A 22,092-nucleotide genomic window follows, 5' to 3' on the forward strand; every position below is an offset into this window, starting at 1 on the left:
CAATGTATACCACAGGACAGATGTTCTATCTGTTGGTTGTGTCCAGCATCATTTTTCATGTAGCTGTACATTGCGATAGTGGCACATTAATCAGTGTGCTCCATATAAAGTTACCCTCCAAATATTTAGCAGCTTTTAGGCCTACCTTAAAGAAATTATTTATAATCAAATAACGAGTGGGCAGCGCATTTTGCAGAATTGAGTTTGGGATAAAAGGGACATGATCATCCTGTAATTTGTTTATATACTGTCATCATGTGGTCAACATTGTAAATTACAAGAGCTGGACCAAAGAATTGTACAAAGAAAGTTAGCTGGGATTGCAGAATGGTTGAAAATCAGTATTATCTATGCATTAACCATACTGTAGAGTTGAAATTTTCAATAAAATAATTATAAGAAAAATGAAATCACTTGTAATCACTGACCTGATTTAATACATTCATAATGTTTGGGTACAGTCATTGGAGCAGGTTCATGGTTAAATACATCTTCTGTTCTTGTGTGCTTATCAGATCCCACAAGCAGACTGAAAAATACGGCTAAGCGGGATCTGTCATATCTAGAGGAGAGATTATATGGATGGGGTAGTTTTAAATATACTGTTCTGGTCCTATCGAGAGTTAAAATGCAAATATGGAGTCAGCAATGAGTGAATGTTTTGACGCGTACAACATCCACACAAGTCTACTCACACTTTCGAAACATATTAACATGGGACTGCGAGGAGGTTGCGGTAGTGAGTGTTCTGGCAGTTCGCAGTGAATGTAGGGGGCCGTGCCTGTTACGCACTTGTGCCGTGCCTACTGTACCCAGTAAGGAGGCTTGCTGGAGAATCACTGAGAGCTACAGAGGACGAGAGTACTGTCATGTCAGATTACGGGAGTAGGAACGCTGCCGGCTCGCAGAATGGCAGATCTCACGGCGGTAACCGTACCGCACATGTGACCAGTCCGAGCGTTGGAAATAAGGTGACTGTGGTACTCGGAGCTCAGTGGGGCGACGAAGGCAAGGGGAAGGTTGTTGACTTGCTCGCCCAGGACGCTGACATTGTCTGCAGATGTCAGGTAGCTAATGTTTCTACTAAAGACTTGAATATGTGAAAACTGGTCGGTTCGCGCTTTACTCCAAGCGGACTAACGTTTACTTGCTGTTTTATGTAGTTAGCTAAAGAGATCTCTTAAGCGTTGATACCTACTAAATTGTGGTACTGGGAACATCGTTTCATTGGATATTTAATTGGCAACCTGGCTAGCTAATACTCTTTGTGTGCTAGTTAACCGTTAGCTAGCTGACTACCTATTTCTGTCGTATAGCTGCCAATCTGAAAGCGGAAATAGGAAAATCATTGGACGCATGCCATTTAACAAATTGCAGCTTCGTTGATTAAAGTCACCTTGAGTTTTGAAGTCGTTGTACAATGCAAGCACTAGCTGTACAGCCAGTTAAAAGCTTTTGTTTCTCCTTTGTCTTTAAATGAACTGTGCTAGCTTGCTAGGTAGCTAGCTGTTGGTATGTTTAAGCTAATGCCTGCAGTTTACTTGGAAGTTTGTAGCTAGTTGGATCCCCCCAGGGTGGGTGCACTAGGCCTTCCCTGCTAGCTCATTCTCCTCTAAAGAGTATTTTAGGCTACACGGATTTGCTTTTCCATTCAAAGAATGTACATTATGGTTTTAAAATATGTTTTTTTTTGTTTTTTTTTAAACAATCATTTTTGTATGTCACGACAGTCCAAGATGTAAAACCATAGGCGCAACATTTCTGATTCTTGTGAAAAGTTTGAAGATATGTTCATATTATTTAATGCTGTACATTTACCTGAAAGGCTAGTATTCGGGTGTGTTGAGGAATCCTAATCTCTTGACTAACCTGTTCATAAATTACCACTGGGGGAAAAACCCTATACAAGACTGTTATTTCGTCATCTAACCTCTTTATTTCACTGGCTGCATGCTTCCGGTGTATGTATTATAAATACTCTATCTGTAAAACCATTTCTGTCATAGTTTTCTCTTTTCAGGAAGTATCAATGAAACATGTGCTATCATACTGACATATCTCTTGCTACATATTGAAAAGTCACTACTCACTTCTCACTCACAGACATAGTGATGCAAATTAAATTTAGCTCCGGTTGTTCAGCTGTGGCAAAGAGCGCTCTATTTTTTGCCAAGGCAGGTGAAACATGCAGTCAACACATGAGCTTAAGGAAAAGCTTCTGTGCTTTAGTGGTTTGGTATAATGGAATATCATGCATATTACTCATATATTACTAATCGCTGTAACTGTATTAAATGAATGTTTTTTGGGAGAAGTGTTTCTGCGCGATTGATTTCTGCATTATGATTGCAAATCAAAACAAAATGATTTATCGCAATGTGGTGTTTGATACAGATGTTTTGCAGTGTACCTTTAAGTGCTGTTCTGTGTCTTTAGATGATGACACACTGTTACTTGCTGGTTCCTAGATGTGTGTGGTTGAATTAGGCTACCACTACAAAGATCCATGCAGTTTGAATTCTGCATAGCCTAAGGATTTATTAAAGATGCATTTCTTGTAATTTTTTATAGTATATGCCTTGTTTACTGTGCGTATATGTGAGAACACAGACATTACCGTGCCTTAAAAAAAAAAAAAAGCTGCACCAGGAGCCTTTCTTGGATCTATTTCTGACAATCACAAACAGTGCTCAAAGACTGAGAGCTACACTTGTGCAGGCTCGGTTACCACAAGTCAAGATAGAGCTGCATAATATATTAATTGTTAGTCATTATTGCAACAGCAATATGTGCAGTACATGTAATGCAAATGTTTGAAATTTGCAAACAGCACTCTAACAAACACATTTTTGTGTGCTGTGAGCAGATGTCATTGACGAACCTATCAGTTTTTATGCATAGGCTAATGCCGTTTACTGACAGATAATGTTTGTCAGAGTATTTTTTTTGTGGTATCGGCCCCAAGAGTAAACATAAGTTAATGTAATTTGACAAGTTAATCAAATTTATCTTTACAGTTTGGAGCAGTTGCAAATCATTTGGTTCTATAGCGATAGCTGAGTAAGTCTGAGGTGTTCATAAAAGCTCAGAACAAAGAAACCATGGTATTTGTTGACTGTAGTAGATCTGTTTCTTTTAAAAAGTCTAGATTCTGAGTGTTCAGTGTTGCTATCCCAGTCAGGGTGCTTTAGCAGTACTCTGTGGGTCCTTCTGTTGTGGCCCACCTGTTGCCTTGCCCTGGGGATATAACAGATTCTACTTTACCCTAACAGCTTGGTCAGTACATTCTCAGTGTGTGTGTGTGTGTGTGTGTGTGTGTGTGTGTGTGTGTGTGTGTGTGTGTGTGTGTGTGTATATATATATATATGTATATGTGTATGTATATATATATATGTATATATATGTGTATATGTGTGTGTGTGTGTGTGTGTGTGTGTGTGTGTGTGTGTGTGTGTGTGTGTATATATATATATATATATATATATATATATATATATATATATATATGTGTGTGTGTGTGTGTGTGTGTGTGTGTGTGTGTGTGTGTGTATATATATGTGTGTGTGTGTATATAATATATATATATATATATATATATATATATATATATATATATATATATATATATATATATATATATATATATATATAATTCATTCAGTATAGTCCCCACTTCTATCTCCAGCCACCCTTCTGCCACTCTCCTGCAGCTTGAGCTCACCTATTGGAGTAATTCAGCCATACATGTTCAAACCTGAAACGGACTAAGAAGAAGGCCACCCACAATGCTCTCTAGAGTGTTAGAAATGTAACAGTAAAAGACAATGTGAGACTCCGGCTTGACTGCGTTGTAGTTAATAGTTAACCACTAATAATGTGTTGTTAATGTTAGACAAACTTATTCCCAATTGCGACCTCTGACAAGTTAACTACCTTGATAACGATAAACATCCAGATGTTCCGCTTTGAACAACATAGTATACTGAATACAGCGTGCAGGAATTATATTGACAGTGACAGCGCATGAAGATATGTTCATTTTAAAAGAATAGCAGATGATACAATTTACAATTCCCCAATAAAATGATCTCAAAACAAGCAACCTCATATCCATGTAGTATGATATGTAATTAGCTGTTGTGCATGTCTTTTCAAAATGTGCTAACGCTTGATTTCTTGACCACAGATCATGCATATGACCACATGTGGGAGGCGTTTGCCAAAAGGTTTGGGGGTGCAGAATGGTAGATCTCATGGTGACAACAGTACTGCACAGGTGACCACATGTGGAAGAAAGGCTTTCTCCACGTGCCATATGCACTGGAATTGCTAAAGCTGTACTAACAGCTAATGAGGGCAACCTTTATCATGACATGCTTTCTTTGTGAACAACCCCAAAGTCATCTAAAGTTTTCTTTCAGAATTATCATAACAAATATAGCCATCCTCTAAGTCATACTGTTTTGAGTAATGTCTTGCTCTAACTTTCTTCATCAACATCCCCAAACGATAAAAATGACCTGTCAGCATAGGACATGAATAAAATAATTTCAAATTAATTTCAAAAGAGTGCTCTGCAAAGTGGCTGCTACAAATTAGAGCTTTATTACAAGCCAGGTATGATTTTTGCAAATAATCTGCACCCGTTTCTCTCTCTGATTTTTAGACACATTGGAAATACATTAATGCATGAAATACACATTTTTTTCCTTTTGCAACTGAAAATAGAACAAGTCACTGCCATTGTTTTGAAAGTAGTGTGAAACTTGACTTGCAAATCCGACATGGCACCTAGCTTCTCTGATACTCCTCGTTTCACAATAACAGTATGCTAATGATAAGGAGAGCCCATCCTGCAGTTTGACTAGATTGGTTCCTTAGGTTTGTGAGGTCAGTGGTACACTGCAGTTCCAAATCCAAAATGCTCAGCATGGTGTTGACTGCTTATTTCACTCATGATTCGTCTTCTAACATAAAAACAACACATGAACATGGTAACAAGATTGAAATCTTGGTTTTCATTGGCGGGAATCTTTAATAAGTGGAAGGCATGTTACCAAGTATTGGTTGGCAAATTTGGAACCATTTTGTAATTCTGAATGTGTGAAAGTTTTTTAAATACTGTGGTTTGTTCAGCCCTCAACTGACTGTGTCTGTCGCTGTATCGATAAAGAGAAACAATGGTGTTCTTTATTTACTAAGGCTAAGGCTTAGACTCATTATCTGAGCTATACTGAAAGACCCAATCTGGCATTTGAAGTGTTGGATACTTTGTTTGTTCCTTCTTTCTTTCTTTCTTTCTTTCTTTCTTTCTTTCTTTCTTTTGAGTTGACAAATATTCAGGGTACTTTCTCCAAATCACAGTGTACAAACAGTTTGTACTGAAACTATGCATTCATAAATGCAGAAACCGAAACTATGCATTCATAAATCCAGAAACCGAAACTATGCATTCATAAGTGCAGAAACCGAAACTATGCATTCATAAGTGCAGAAACTAAAACTATGCATTCATAAGTGCAGAAACTGAAAGTATGCATTCATAAATGCAGTTGAGGGTTTAGACCAATGAGCATTGGATAGTTTAGGAAGGTGCAGGGCAGGGAGAATTCACAACTTTAAGCAAGTTCTGTCCATCTGAGTAGCTAGGAGTGATTTTCTTCATTTTTATATATGATGACTAATGTCTGAAAATATATACACACAAAACCTCAACCTTTTTTTAAAAATGAGCTTTCAAAATATTACTAAGTTATAAAACCTGTGGTTTCCCTTTTTAAAATGTACTGTTTATTTTTAAAAATGATATTTGTTTTCAAGGCTGTGCCAATTTTAATATTTTCCCTCTCTGAAGTAATATTATTAACTTCAAAGCAACATAAGTACTTAATGCAACCTTTCTTCTGCAAGTGGTGTACATAATATACATCTATATGCTCATCATAAAACCTTGTACTGTTCTGTGGATACCGTTGATTCTGGTTTGCAAGTTGCACTCAGTAACTATTAGTTAATTCAATAACTATGAGTTCATTCTTGGTACAGATAAAAATAAATTCATGTTATTTACCAGAGCCAAAATTATTCATTATGATGATCTCACCATTTAGGCCTGTATCAAAGTGGTATGCATATATAGTTGCAGAGTATATGTATTTTGCAATTTGCATCGATGAGAAGAGAACTTTTAAATATTATGTGATTAGGAAACAAATTGAGGAAAAATCAGAAAATAAAAAATAAGAAACATGCTTCCCTCGGCATTGTAGAAGTGTGGTTATTGAGGCAATGTACCTTTGGATTATGGTGATACTTGATGTTGGATTACAGTTAAGAATTATAATACTCATAATTGTGAGCGTTCTGTTAAGGTTGAGTGGCCTGCTTTCTCTGTAAGGCATGATGGACACTGGATTTTATTTATTTTACTCACTACATTTCATCTTACTTCAAACCTGTCCTTGTTTTAGTTGATGCATTTGTTTGAAATGTATATATGAATTTATTTTTAAGGTTTTATTTTACTGATTTTGTGTATTTCTTATTCTATTTGATAACTTTACCCAAATTTCTTTGTGTTACTGTCTTATCTAAAGACTTTTATAATATAGTTGAATGAATTCCGACAGTTTTTTTAATCTATTGTCAGCCATATTTACGCCATGAATTAGTTGTTATAGACAGCTCATTACTTTCTATTCCAGTGAAGTTCCAGTCATACTTGCAATTTAGCTGGACTATATAACTTCAATTCACACAAAGTCAGTATTCAAGCGGATTGGTTTTATTAAGGCACAGAGCCAAAGAGCCGGTGGAACAGCGCTGGCCAATGGAACGCAGCACTCAGCAGCTGTTTACTTGCTGTGATAAATATCAGTGTTGTTGTACAGTAGCCAGTTCTAGTTCTACATGTTTAAAACATTTCAGAAAGGTCCTCCACCTCCAAGATAAAGTGACATTTAAAGTAGGAGACGTAAGAAAAATGTGTTGAATTTGTTTGCATTTATTTATTCAAACTCTTCCGTTGTGTTTATTATGAATAAGCAGCCTATGATTATCAATAAAATTTAAATGACCTGATGTCTGCGAGCTGTATTAGCACAGGGAAAAATAATTTATTTGTAAATAGAGCATGTCAAATATTGGATGTCATTTATTGGTTTGTGGAACTGCAGGTGGGAGCAGGCCAAAACATACGTGGTGGGAGCAAGACAAATGTTGGCGATTTTTGACAGGAGTGGACCTGTGCAGACCTCTAAGGCATGGCAACAGATATGATGGCATAATGTGTTGTGATCGGAAATTAGCAAGATGGCTTTTGTTTAAAAAAAAGAAAAGAAAAAAAAAAAAGAAAGAAAAATAAGGAAGAAACCTGAAATGCCACCAGCTGGTTAATACTGGATTATGTAGCAATGATGCACGCAGTGAGGCTATATGGACGTGCTCTAGCCTATCATACCATAGTTCATACCATAGTGAAGTATGCTGGCATGCTCTGAAATTGTACATCAATAGAGCTCCCTGATGCTGTAAAGTATTATTTCTTTAAAGTGAGTCCCCATGGGACTCACCAGATTGACCACATTTTTGCTGTATCCAACCTCCCAGATTGGGGTAAACCCTAATACAGGTTTTTCTAGCTATGAAAAATGTGGTGTGTGAGTCCCAAGGAATAAACTGAGAAAAAAATGCTCTAATGCTCTAAACTTAAATAAAATAATTATTGTTTTGGATTTTGAAAATATTATTATATAGAGTGTATAGTGCCATGATTTTAGGTCAAATGCCTCATATAGGCAAGAAACTTAGGAATGTAGAAACCAATTTATTTGACATGCTCTTCCAGTAGTTTGAGGTGGGTTTTATAGAGACTAGTGCAGATGATAATTTGGCAAACCTGCCACCTATCCCACTGTAGGCGTGGGCCTTTATTCTCTACTAGGACCCATGTTGCTTCAGATCAGTCATAGGAGGCTACTTTTAGCCTGTGAGGTTTGCAATATAAAAGTCATCCAACACAGCCTGATGTCTAGTGACATGTGACTGGACAATATAATTATTATATGGGTTATAAGTGGGAATTATGAATAAGTGAGTTTTTTGTTTTTAACTGTTTTTAATTGCTTTCTTACCTCTTGATTTGTGTTCACAAACTGTAAAATTAATTTGACTTTTATTAAACAAAGCAGATCAATTTAATATCTCATTTGAGCCAAGATATCTCTTTTAATAGCCAAAACCTTGTTTATGATTTGTAAAACAAGGTACAGTTTAATTCCTTTGTCTTTGCACTTTTAATATACCACAGCATATGTGCCTTCTATTGGTAATATAGTTCTTGTTGGGTCCTGCCAAGAAATATGTTTGTTTTTTAAATGATCCTTAATTAAAAATGATTATGATTTTCTTCATTACTTATTTTAATGTTCCCTAATACAAGAGCAAATTCTGAATGCAAAGAGAGAGTTCTTAAAACTCTTAAAATGCATGGCAGTTCTGCCAGTTCTCTTAATTTCTATGTAAGAAACAATGTATCAAGCATGCCTTTAGGAGCTGAGTGGTGCTTTATCACTAAGGCAGGATGTCTCTCTTAGCTGATGGGTCATTTGTGCATTTCAGCTTCCGAACCCATCACTTCAAACTATGGTAATATGGAATGCTCTGGTAGCTTCTTCTCAGGTCTTACCTTTGCTGCTGTTTTACATTCAAAGCTTCATCCGCCTCATACTTTAAAGCTTTATACTCCATTTGCATTCCATAGTGTTTGGCCCCTTTAATTGCTGCCCACTTCTATATTTAGCCACTTCTGATATCCACTCTTTCCTTATGCGATGTGGCATTGCTTATATCTGATGTGTAGTGAGGTATTGTTTAAGCTTTAATCAACATAAGATGACTTTCTTTCATTATAAAGTTGTATAACTGATTCTAGAGATTAGTTATTTTTTAGGTGCTTCCATGTATTGAGAGCTGTTATGTAAAAGGTATCATGTGGCTCTTGTGGGTGCAATGCTTCAGGCATATTGTAAATGCAAATAAAAAGGAGAGTAATCTCATATTCCTGGGATTGACCGGGAATAGCTTGGCTCTTCTCCTTGCGAAGTAAAGCGGAAAAAAACACAAATTTGATTTACGCAAACTGATTTATTGGAAGTGCTTAGTAAGGAGCCCTCTCAGACCTTCCATGAAGTCAGTGCTGACGCACTGACACACGAGGACACTTGATATCTGTGCATGGGGACAGTTTGCATGCCAAATGTGTGTACATAATCTATGTTTACCCTACTCTTTAGGCACATAGTGTACTTATCCAATATATGAAAAGGAGGCCAGATATGGCCACCTTTCTAACTAACATGTTTGATTGTGGTTATGGATATGTAAGTACAGTAAACATTTGCATAATCAAGCAAGCACAGTGAAAAGGAAAGATGTGGGGAGATTGTGGGACTATGGCTCTTTATAATGAAGATTTAGCTGTTCTGTCCCAAAACACTAAAGTTTTACTTTTTTTTTTATTATTAGGTTGTCAATGTAATGCATTTGTATTCATAGAAATAACAGAGTAGTCCTTCATGGTCTCGCAAGTGTAGTGGTCTGTTTCTGTCTTTTACTGTGTCTGTATACTGTGACTGCTGTTTTACACTAGGCTAAAAGCTGAGGAGGAATTTCACCCTTAGCAAAGTGTTCATGCAGGTTTATAACTCTAGGTTGTGATGCAACATAGAAATCCTGCATTTCCAGCAGCAGAACACAAACTGCTTGCTACTCTACTCGGTATTCCTTCTTCCTACTTATTATTATTTGAGTACTGTTCTAGGGAACATCTGGATTATTAATATCTCAAACAATGTTCTTTATAGATCCAAAATGTCTGTGTTCTCTGTGTTCATTACCATGGAGTTGACAGTTTCCCTGTGCTATTGTCTTCCTATGCCATTACCAAGATGTTGCCACTATTTGCTAATTGAGAAAGATTGCTGTCATTCATTATTACACTTTGTGCATTAGTTAGATCAAGCTGTTAATCAGCAGAATTGTATCCAGAAAGGAACAGAGAGAAAACCAATTAATAATGAATGCCTGAAAACATCGTTTGTCTTACAAAAAGCATTTGTCTTACAATGCTAGACACTTGGTGTACCAAACCAAGAAACACATTATTTGTGGATACTTTTTTACATTTTATTCCATTAGCCATTAACACGCGTACCAGAATTCACCAACAATGACCTATTTCAATTTGATAAAGTTCCTGAGCTTTAACTTAAAACTTAAGTAAAATATATAAGGGATTTTATTTGCCAAAAATACTGAAATAATATACATTGTATTGATGACACTGGATTTACTATGTAAAGACACAAGATTTATTTAGACACTTGCTATGTAAATTATTATTTTATTTTATAACATGTTAAGGCAGGTAAGGAGGAGTTCTATGGGAACTGTGTTATTTACGGATTCTCAGAAAAATATGGGTGTTGTCTGAAGAAAACCTGTTTTATTAATCATTCTGTTATTTGGATTCTGTTTCTGTAGGGTGGCAACAATGCAGGACACACGGTTGTGGTTGACTCTGTGGAGTATGACTTTCATCTGTTACCTAGTGGCATTATCAACCCCAAGGTCACCGCTTTTATTGGTGAGCATGTACGCTTCAGTAAAAATGAGGGGATCCTTTACTGCGTTACACTCTGCCATTATCATTCAGCGCACTTTACTGTGTAAACTGTATTTGTGTTATTCCCTCACTCTTATTTCAGCTCTATACCTTAAGGCAGACTGTGTGATTCATCTGCAGGGACTTATTTTAATAATGGTTATCTGATTTATGTGTCTGCAACTGCTGTATTTGCAAAGAAGTAATAATGTAATGTACATGGTCTACTTTCCTATATATAGACATGCATTTTTATCACACTAATGCATGCAGTTGAATTCCGAGAACTCTTAGCAGTCCTCTGTGAGCAGAAGGCCCATGAGAGAGCACAGATGTAAACATATCTGCAGGACCTTCCGCTCAGTCCGAGCCTCCTGATAAACAAACATTATGGTTGAGATAATGATGATCACTATTACCACAGTACTGTTTTCCTTATGGGCAGGTTAACATTTATGTCTGAGTAGCTATCTTTCTATCTAACTTGTCATATGTAGTGGTCAAGAGAGGATTTTTTTTCTCTTGTGGTCCTGTGATCAATTGTGCCTGGAATAATGAGTCACTTACGTACACTTTTGACTTTCACCATAGGTAATGGAGTAGTCATTCACCTCCCTGGCCTCTTTGAGGAGGCCGAGAAGAATGTACGGAAGGGAAAAGGTGTGTGCGTGTGTGTGTGTGTGTGTGCGTGTGCGTGCGTGCGTGCGCGCGTGTGTGTGTGCGCGTGCGTGCGTGCGTGTGCGTGTGTGCGTTTGTCTGAGGCGTGGGTCTATGTCTGTTCTCAGCAGCCTGTCTCTGTGGAGCTGTGCGTTTGAGAATGCTAACAGAAGAGTTGTGGTATGTGCTTTTAGGTCTGGAGGGCTGGGAAAACAGGCTTGTCATCTCCGACCGCGCCCACATTGGTAAGCTGCCACGTCCCTGTTTGCTCATAGGCAGCACAACACAGATCCTTGTTTGTTTAAATGTCACCCTGTGACATTCATATGCCTGATACCGTGTACTGTATATGACCTGTGCTTCGCTTGGTCATGTCTGTCAGTTCCATGTGGCTAGCATAAATGGGGAAGTCTTGTTCGGTATCAAAGAGCCATTTCAATATGTTTAGAGGATTTGTTCAATGAAGTATTCTCAATTTGTGTAATCTGTCTTTTAATGTGTGACTCCTTTGTTTTAGATTGCATCTCAATCAAGATGTAATAGATTGTCTGTAATTCTGAGCTGGAGCTTCTCTAAACCTATTCTGATCTCCTTTCTTATATTACCTACACCTGAACAGTGACCTTGCTAACACTATAATTATGCTTGAGTAATGCAGATTTTATATGCAGGTACAAGTTCAAATTTATTATGTTGTCTTCACTTTAATGATTTCAAACCAGTTCCCAGAGGAGATTAGTGTAGTGAATGGCACAATAGAATAAAGATCTCTGTCAAATCCAAGCCAATTGTTGTAACAGTTGCTTTAGTAACGTCTGTGAGCATGTTGTGTTTAGACTGCAGAGATCTTGTCTGTTGTGTGCAGTATTGCACTGTGTCACCGCCGTGTCCCCACTCTGTCCACAGTGTTTGATTTCCATCAAGCTGTAGATGGAGTTCAGGAGCAGGAGAGACAGCAACAAGCTGGCAAAAAGTAAACACCCAGGGATGGAGAGAGAGACGCGCACACACACACAAACACACACACACACACACACACACACACACACACACACACACACACACACACACACACACACATATACATACACACACATGCTCAGAGCAGGTGTGACTACCTGCTGGATGGATTGGGTACAAGAGAAAATGTCTCTTCTTTATGCTTTTAAGGTCAAACACATGCTTATCCAGTGAGAATTTGTGTTTTGTTGATGCTTGGGTTCACCTCTTTCTCCCCTTCCAGTTTAGGAACAACGAAAAAGGGCATTGGCCCAGTGTATTCAGCCAAGGCGGCCAGGAGTGGTCTGCGAATATGTGACCTTCTGTCTGACTTTCAACAGTTTTCGGAAAGGTGAGGGTTTGTCCTAACCATTTACTCTTTTACTCCTTCAGATTCTGTTCAAAACTTGATACCCAAGGGCCATAAATATGTACAAACTAAATCTCTTTAGAGTTTTTAACAACTGTCATACTGGTTGATCTGTCATTCCATGGTTGTTTGTTATTGTAGTGTTATTCTAACTGGTTGCCCATCTAATTGTTAGCACTACTTAAGGCAATATAGCTTTAAAGGAACAGTTCAGGGATGGTTTCCAACCCATCTCAAATGTAGTAGTTTGAATAATACTATTTGTTGTTTGTAAGTTTGTTAGCATAATAATTGTTTGCTACATTAGTCTTGTAGTTCTAGTGAAAACTAGGGCAAAAAAATTGATGAGCCATGCATGTCTTGCCTATTGATTACACTTAAGGTAACTAAAGTTGTTGTGTACATTTCAGCCATTTCTTTAAGACCATTAATGAAAATTAGACTCTTGTCATGTCATAGTAGTCTGTAATCAGATGTCCCATTCCATTTTATTATCTGTGCATTGATTTATTTTCCATTTTTTGTTGTCTCTCATAGATATAAAAACTTGGCCTGGCAGTACAAGTCTATGTACCCATCACTGGAGATAGACATTGATGGGGAGTTGGAGAAACTCAAGGTGAGCTGCCTAATCGCAGGGATCCAGCTGAGCTCAGCCTTGTTCATGTATGCAATCAAACCATAGTTCTTAGTTTTGTAATATGCTCTGGGTATAATGGGTCTTCCATCAGTGACTGCCTGTGAAACACAGTAAAAGTCACCTATGCAATAACAGCATAAATGTGAAGAAATAACAAAAAAACAGTATGAATATTTCTTTCTCTCACTGAGCATTTTTGAGGTGCATCACTTATTCTCTTTAGAGTGCGTATAATTTGTTTAATTGTTATTGTATTGGCCATTGCAGTACTGATATCGCAAATGAGTACTCTATTAGATCAGTTATTTTTTATTGCTTGCTTTGAGCATCTTGACCACTCCACATGCATGTTCTGAGGGTGTCTGGATTAATAACAGCATTTACATGATCCAACAAATGTGGTCTTCAACCACATTCCACCAACAGTTCATCATTATTTTTAATGTATTGTTAGGCATACCGCACCTGCACTATATACCAATATAATTGAAAATTGATGAAATCATGCAGCCCAAACATACATCATAATTCCTAATACTTGCCCAAACCTATTGGACACAAGTAGCAGAATAACCTACATATGTAGTTAGTTACGTTACTTAAGCCTAATTTTAGAGTGTAATGTAATTGCAGTGCACTAATGCAACATGCATTTGTAAGATGTGAAATAACCAAGTCTGTCTCAACTGTCCTTGCCATGTGTGAGCTTGGGCCTGCACTCTGTCACACTCTCACATTCACACATTCACACCCTGGCGTATATGCCATTTACAGTTTGTGGCTTCTCTCAGTTCATAAGCTCGACACTGGGGTTTACTGGGTGTAAGTGCAAGCAAATTGATGTTGAAAGAGTGATCTCAAGGGGCAGCGTTTGCATACTGTTGCCCATGTGTGAGTAGTGAGAGTAGTGTGCTGTTTCTGTCAGGCGTACGTGGAGAGAATAAAGCCTATGGTGAGGGATGGCGTGTTCTTCATGTATGAGGCTCTGCATGGGTCTCCTAAAAAGATCCTGGTGGAAGGTGCCAATGCTGCCCTGCTGGACATTGACTTTGGTGAGTCACCTAGACTGTCACTACAGCTCAACTCTGTAACAACCTTTGAAGGACAAGAACAGTGACGTTACAGTCCTGACCTTGTTCAAATGAATCATATTAACCAAGTGATTCCTTTTTGAAAGCTAGCTGACAAGTCATCTCTCTTTTAGCTGGTGAGTTTCATCAAAAATCAAAGTTTAGATGTGAGTGATGCACCTGAAGTATCATACAACTTAGACACACACACACGCACGCACGCACACTTTATATGCCTTCAATAGTGGTCACCTCCACCATGTGTATGTTTATCCACAGCACAGGTTGCTATGATATAAATGGGGCCGCAGCCTCCAAATGGATTAAAGGGCTTAGGAAAGTTTTAAGCATTATAATTGAGCAAGCAAGTATAGTCAAAATCCAGGGTTGCTAGGTGATTTGACACTTTGCAGAACTTGGAGGCCCTTAAAGTCTGTTTGGCAAAGTCTATAACTACTTAGCCATGACATTCACACAAAAGCGGTTTGTGTAAAGAGACAGTTTGTAGAGAGCATATTGTATTGAAAAACAATCTGTGCTATAACTGATGCATCATTAGTAAGGCACTTGTTATCTGATCTATTTGACATCAAAGGAAATCTTGTGGACAAGTGTTCTTGAATAGTATGTAGATGTTCACATTATAGTCTTCAAATTGTATCTGATTTTTTAAAAATAACAATGGTTTTGTGTCCTTGAGGTAATAACATTTGTACATCTTTGACATTTTACTCACAAGTTTTGAAACGCAATGCGGAGCAGTTGAGTTAACAGACACTGGTTGGGTTAGCTCCTGATTGTTGTCCTGTCACCTGGCCTGAAAGCGTCCCCAGCATGACAGACGCCACAGCCCTGATGCCGTTCTGTAATTTCAGGAACGTACCCATTTGTAACCTCGTCCAACTGCACCGTGGGTGGGGTATGCACGGGTCTGGGCATGCCTCCCCACAACGTGGGAGAGGTGTATGGTGTCGTCAAGGCCTACACGACGCGAGTGGGCATCGGGGCCTTCCCCTCGGAACAGAGCAACGTGAGGACATGCTTTTGTGCGCCATTCGGTCAGGCATATATCAATCACTGGTGTGAACAGCACATCTGACCACTTGTAGACATTGATGTGGGCATGTAGTGGTAGGGGGAGATGGTGGGTAAATATGGCAGAAGTTCAAAGAAAGGAAACTACCAGTCACACGGCTACAGCAGACTGACGGTCATGGGTAGTGTGCAGTTACAGTGTCTCTCTTTGAGAGAGCGCTGTCTGCATTGCATACAGACGCTGATGTCAACGACACAGGTCAATCTGAAATTAATCAAACCCCGCTTCGTGTCTACCAAATCTACCGTGATCTTCATCCAGCTGTGACCGTGTGCATTTTGAGCTTATCCGTACCATTTTGTTATTGGGTATGGCCTTCCCCAAGACTCTCAAGTCTTTACATTGCATAACATATACAGTCAGTTCTTATTTTAAGAATATTCCTTTGGTATGTAAACCAGCCTCTTATTTTATGTATTTTACTGTCTTCTAAGTGCTTGACATCTCCATCTAGTGGAGGATAGTGTGATTTTGAGAATATGACAATTTTCTTACATTAATTGTGAGGAAGTCAGAGTTTGTTTTACTGTATGCCTGCCTTTTAAGGAAATTGGGGAGCTGCTTCAGACAAGAGGGAAGGAGGTGGGTGTGACCACTGGCCGCAAGAGGAGATGTGGTTGGCTGGATCTGGTGCTTGTCAGATATGCCCACATGATTAATGGCTTCACAGCGTGAGTCCCTGTCTCGTTCCATCTGTCAGTTTCAGTTCTGTGTTCATTGTTTTTCTTCTTCTCCTTATTGTGTTTGTTTTATGAAATGTTGCATCTCCAATTTGGCTGTACTTTTATAGTTTAACATGCATTTTATGTTACTATTAATAAATGTCACTGTTATTAAATAAAAAACTAAACTTTCAAATATAAATCAGCTGTTGCAAAACAATTTAATGCAAAATTTTACAAATTTCAGATCATCGTATAACTGGAAGATATATTCACCAGAGAGATTTTACAGGTTTTGTTGAAATGAAATTGAAGTTGTAGGAAGTGTTATGTGAAGTGCCTTTTTCTAACATGCATGTGTGTCCTCTTTAGCATAGCTTTAACCAAATTGGACATTTTGGACATCTTCCCTGAGATCAAAATTGGTGTGGCCTACAAGGTAGACAATGAATCCATACCACATTTCCCTGGTGAGCAGCCAAACTACATTTCACATAATGCTGTGTCCTGTTTTAAAATTACATGCTCTTAGAAGTTCACTTTTTTAATATACATATACACTGTTGGCTCTGTTGACTATTAAGAGTCCTCTGAGTACTCTTGAGGTGTCTTTTCTTTTTTATATATATATTATATATATATATATATATAATATATATATATAATCTCTCTCTCAAAAGACTTTGAAACCTTAAGAAAAAACTTCAAAGTCTTAAGGAGACTTTTTTTTTTGGCAGCCAATCAGGAGGTGTTGCACAGGGTTGAGGTGCAGTATGTGATCTTACCTGGCTGGAACAGTGACACCTCAGCTGCCAGAACCTTCGAAGAGCTTCCAGAAAATGCGCAGAAATATGTTCGCTTCATCGAAGAACACCTGGGGGTGCCTGGTAGGGGACTGGACTTCCTCTCATTTCAACTAGATTACCTTAATTGATCACCTGTTTCGCTGAAGATTTGGTGCTTGTGATTCATATACGTAACACATGATGTCTTCTAAGTTTGCAACTGCAGTCATTTATTAACTGTTCCCTCATCTGCTACAGTGAAATGGATTGGTGTTGGCAAGTCGCGAGAGTCAATGATCCAGCTGTTCTGAGTGGCCATGGTGCCCACCCCTGGCACAGTCCTCATTCGCCATGGTGACCTATCACATCGGGGGCTTACCAGTTCATGACCGCAGAACAGGATCCTGCTTCTCATATCTCCACTCACTACAGGCAGAAAAAAGGATCCTTTTTTCTTCACATGTGATCCTCTGTTCAGCTTTGATCTCATAACCTCTTATCTTTGGAGGTCATTGTGGGGACACCATAGTAGAATGTTCTTTGACCATTAGGGAAGAGACTCTTCAACCTCTCGCTAGCACCCAGTGGTCATTTCCATGAGTTGCTCTGTTTCACCTGTCCCTAGTGTACCGGTTTGTCTCGTTCTCCTGGTGCCGTGTTTACAGTCTGCTTTTAATCAAGCTTAGAACCTCCATTTTTATGTGCCATGATCTTCAGCCAGCTTTGTTTGGTTAATGCAGACCTCGACCTTTATTGTAAACCACAACTTTTTGTTTTCCTATTTTCATTAATTACTATCATTTTCACAAGCAAAATGTCTCAAGGAGCTAACACAGCTAACAGTATCATTTTTTTTAAACTATGGTTTTGACACTTTATCCAAATTCAGAAAATAAGCCATTTGAAATTTGTATTAATGTGCCGCTGGAACTTATTTCAGTTTCGCGGTTTAGTTCATGCTTTGGTAGTTCTGGTTCATCTGTTGGAGTGCAGTTCAAATGGGTACAACCAGTTTTGTTAACTTGCCCATCACATTGGTGATGCCTTCGCTGTCAGTCAACCTGTGTTACCACCCTATTACCTGTACCTTTCAAAGGCTCCAAATCTAGGTCCACAAAAGGGCGCAACATAAAAAAAACCCCACGAAGACGCACTCTGTATGGGATTTTCAGTGTTGTATTGTTGGTTTTCTGATTGTACGGAAACATATATATATATATATATATATATATATATATATATATATATATATATATATATATATATATATATATATATATATATTTTTTTTTTTATTTTTTTTTTTTTTTTTAATATATATATATATATATATTTATGACACAGCATAAACTAAACCTAAACAGGAGTGTTTCTTCAGGGTGGGCCCTACGCCAACACAACTAACAAAGCAAATCTACTAGAATGGATTCAATCATTCTTCCCTAAAACAAAATAAAATAAAATACAATCACTCTTCCCTCAACTCCTTATCACAAAAACAGAAATACAACAAAGCAAAAAAAAAACAAAACAAAACATAGCACCCACCCCTACGACTCCAAACAATGAAACAAACAATACTAAACATTTCAGGCATTTAATTATCAGAAAATTAACTCTCAGTGGTCCTTTTTGACACAGGCTGTAACAACTCTGCTAATAGAGAAGCATTTCATGTAACTACTCGAGGCCTTTTACATAAAGCCTTTATAACTCGAGTACATCTCAAAGGCTAAGAACGTAGCTGGACAGCAAGTAATAACGCATAAGGCCCTATTCTAAAGAACCTGGGGTAAAAAAGAAAGGAACAGTCAACTTCGACACAGCATCTCAAAAAGTGTCTACCACAGGCAGTAATTGTACCAACACAGAGCCTTGCAGAGCATCGTCTGCCATGGCATGTGAGGTGTCTACTGAACTAGACACCCTGCCCTAGATGTTCGCAACGCAGATCTTTAACAGGAGGTTGATTTTCCTTTTAGCCAATCAGGTCGTACGTTGCTGTGACGATGTCATCTCGACAGCTCACTGGGCCTTGGTACGAACTCGTGTGTATAACCTGAAAAACCACAGCACGAAGAACAAGTAAAAAGAAAAGACCCAAGAACGTAACAACCTGGTGTTGAATGAGCATTAAATCCAACATGGAACCAGTTTGTTTTTGGACTAGTATATATTTAGTTGTCACCTGAAGAAAAATATTCAATATGACTTTTTCATGGTGACTGGAAATTTGCATTGCAAATATTTAATATATAAATGATGTGGAAACAACTTGCTTGCCCATTTAATTAATATGGTCAGTGTAACTGGGAATGCACAGTTTTTATTAATAGACTTGTTCTAAGATGGAAGACAGCAATTAAGGTATTTTATTTATTTTTCATTTTATCATGTATACATTTACTCTAAAATGTGATATTTACACATCTGATGACAATGAAAGTTTATGATCTAAGAAAGATAGATAATTCTGAATATGTAGAGTCAGATTAAGAACCAAACTAAGCCTAGGCCTAGACTAAAAAGAATTTTTAGTGGTGATTCACTATTGGCACTACAATTTAGTCCAAGACTAAACTTATTCCATGTCTGGGAAACCAGCCCATAGTGTTGCACATCTACAATCACACGCAAGCTTGTTAGTTAATCATCAGTTGTCAGGCCAGCTTGATGTATGACTTGAATGTATTTTAAAATGCTAAATAATACACTCAATTGCTTTGTTTCACTTTTATTCTCAGGATTCTCTGGTGATCATAACTGTATATATTTTATTTCTGGTATACTGTAGCTCATGGATGTCCAACCCCCATGCTGGAGATCTCCTGCAGAGATTCAATCCTAATCTAATGCACATGAGCTAGTTAATTCAGGCCCATAGTATCATCTGAGTTTTAAAGTCAGGCTGGATCTCTGCAGGACTGCAGATCTCCTGGACTGCAGTTGGGCATCCTTTTTGCGGATGGAAGGAAGGTGCAATGGCTGTGGTCTTACTGAATGTTAAGGAGATTTTAGTGAAAATCTGACAATCTCCACATTGAAAACTGTATGTAATTAACTTTTTTACTTTTGCCATGATGTAGCCTGACTCCATAGAAATTATGAATGTTTCAGATTTAAACCCCTCCAATTTTTTTTTTTCTTGAGTCGAGTTTGTGCATTGGTTACTTACTGAGAAACATGTGTTCAATGTATTCTTTAACCACTGTTGGTTATTGAAAGATTTGAACACTAGCAGTAGAAAATGCCTTTAAATAAAGATTGCCCTGTTAAGTACTGTAATAGAACACATGTGAGCATTCAGATACCAGCATGTGCAGTGAGCTTCTGAAAGATCAGAGACTGATTGACATTTTGGCCAGTGAAAGAATTTTGGGTAGCAATGCCCATGAAGCTGGTATATATAATACAATCATAATGCCTTATAATGTGGCATAAGCCATTTTAATGCTCAGAAATATACATTTATAACACCTTATAAAGATGATATATAAGCGCTTAAAGTGGTGTGTAGATGTATAGCATAGAGCATGTTATAAATACATTATAATGTATTATGTATATGGGATTGTATATGTTATTCAGATGAGATTTATATCAAGGCACTTTTTCTGTGGTTACCTTGTAATCGTAATGTACTGCATTTGGACCATATGTTTATGGGACTGAATTTTAATTGCTGCATTTTTGCTGCTTATCCCAGTAATAATGTAATAACTAGGACAGGGGGCATACTGTAGACTATCCCTTTAAACTAATTCTCATCACTCATTCAGAGTGACACATTTCTAGTATTCTTTTTACAGAATTAGAAATAACAGTTCCTATAGTAGCTTGTTCTGCCTCTTCTATAGCTCATGTAACACTTAGCAACTTGGACACTCCACACTGCCTGCATAGATGGAGAAAGTGTGCCTTTTGACAGACATTGGCTCCTAATGTCATGTGAAAGACCCATGAAAACTCATGCAATTTTGTGAACATGTGTGTTACATGACAGTAACAAGGGTGTATTTTGAAGTATACAATATTCAATTTAAACTTTAAAGGACATTGCCAAGGGCATTAATGTCACTTAATCTTTTTTTGTTGTTGTTGTCAAAAGTGCGCATGTCATCAAAGTCTTGATTTTTAAAAACGGCATTTGCTTAACCTTGCTCAATGTGAAAGGCCAGATAATTATGTACTTTTTAAATGTAGACATTTTTAAATGTATTATTTTTTGGTCTTCTGAATCAGAAATCCCCATTCTCGAATGCAGCTCAGTAGTTTGAAACTGTTTTAAGGAGTTGTTTTCTCCTCTATCCTTGGCTGCTAAAGAGATTTGCATTTTTGTATTGTTTAAAAATCATCTAATAAACAATCACATATTCTGGTCATTCAGCTGGTCAGAGATGGGCAGTCTCAACACACCACTTTGCTCAATTTTTAGTTTCTTCAAATTGATCACTTTTTTTTGCGCAGATGACTGCATGTTTGCACAACAATACAATGACCTCTGTTCTTTTTATTGAATTCTGTATTGTGTTGCTGCTGTTTGATCTTCAAGATATCTGTCTCTGTATAGTGGTGGTAAATATGCTTGGCTCTTGGAGATGGTGGCTTGTGCTGGAGTGTGCATGCTTTTTTTGGTGTGATTTGTACAATACAGATCTCCCTCTTTGTAGTTGAACCAATGTCAACATATTAGGCAAAAGCCAGGAAATTTCCAAAGTAATACCACAGTCAATAAATGTTTACGCAAGAAACAGTTTGGGTCTTTCCATGTGTAACCTTACAGAATTAACCTTTTAAATTAATAACAGAATTTACCTGCATTTGTATGAACTAACACCCCTTTATCATATCTAGTAGGGTTAATGGTTTTGTGTTAATTAATGTGTTCTGTTTTTAATCTAAGAGATTGACAGGAATAATCAGCAAAAATTTCCAGTTGGCTTCAGAGAGATGGTAACATCTTTGTGTTTTTTAATACCCACAGAAGACCCTTATTCAGAACCTTATTTAAAACAATTTAATCCTTTATTATCCAATCATAAACCTGTGATCAGCAACATTAATTTTGTGGTAGCAAAAATGCAGCAACAGGTGCTGGTAGAAACACAAACATCATTGAAACCAAATTACAAACCAAGAATTTGTGTGGA

The 22,092-nt window shown here is 37.7% G+C and overlaps 1 protein-coding gene across 2 annotated transcripts; it reads left to right on the plus strand.

Moving 5' to 3' along the window:
• Nucleotides 1-737: 737 nt before the first annotated feature.
• adss2 (adenylosuccinate synthase 2) lies at nucleotides 738-21,695 on the plus strand. Of its 2 annotated transcripts, XM_035531262.2 has the most exons (13): nucleotides 743-1,067; nucleotides 10,543-10,645; nucleotides 11,255-11,323; nucleotides 11,515-11,565; nucleotides 12,227-12,293; nucleotides 12,564-12,671; nucleotides 13,227-13,308; nucleotides 14,255-14,381; nucleotides 15,275-15,429; nucleotides 16,042-16,166; nucleotides 16,530-16,627; nucleotides 16,895-17,044; nucleotides 17,201-21,695. In XM_035531262.2, exons 1-13 carry the CDS (start codon nucleotides 870-872, stop codon nucleotides 17,251-17,253), a joined length of 1,386 nt encoding a protein of 461 aa, XP_035387155.1. In that variant the 5' UTR covers nucleotides 743-869; the 3' UTR covers nucleotides 17,254-21,695. The 2 variants fall into 2 exon arrangements, 1 of the variants encoding a protein (XP_035387155.1); XR_014126529.1 differs by lacking the exon at nucleotides 17,201-21,695 and having other exon boundaries at nucleotides 738-1,067; nucleotides 16,535-16,627; nucleotides 16,895-17,033.
• The last annotated feature ends 397 nt before the right edge of the window (nucleotides 21,696-22,092 follow it).

The sequence above is a fragment of the Electrophorus electricus genome, chromosome 12 (genome assembly GCF_041902795.1).
Source record: "Electrophorus electricus isolate QZ-2024a chromosome 12, ASM4190279v1, whole genome shotgun sequence".
NCBI lineage: Eukaryota > Metazoa > Chordata > Actinopteri > Gymnotiformes > Gymnotidae > Electrophorus > Electrophorus electricus.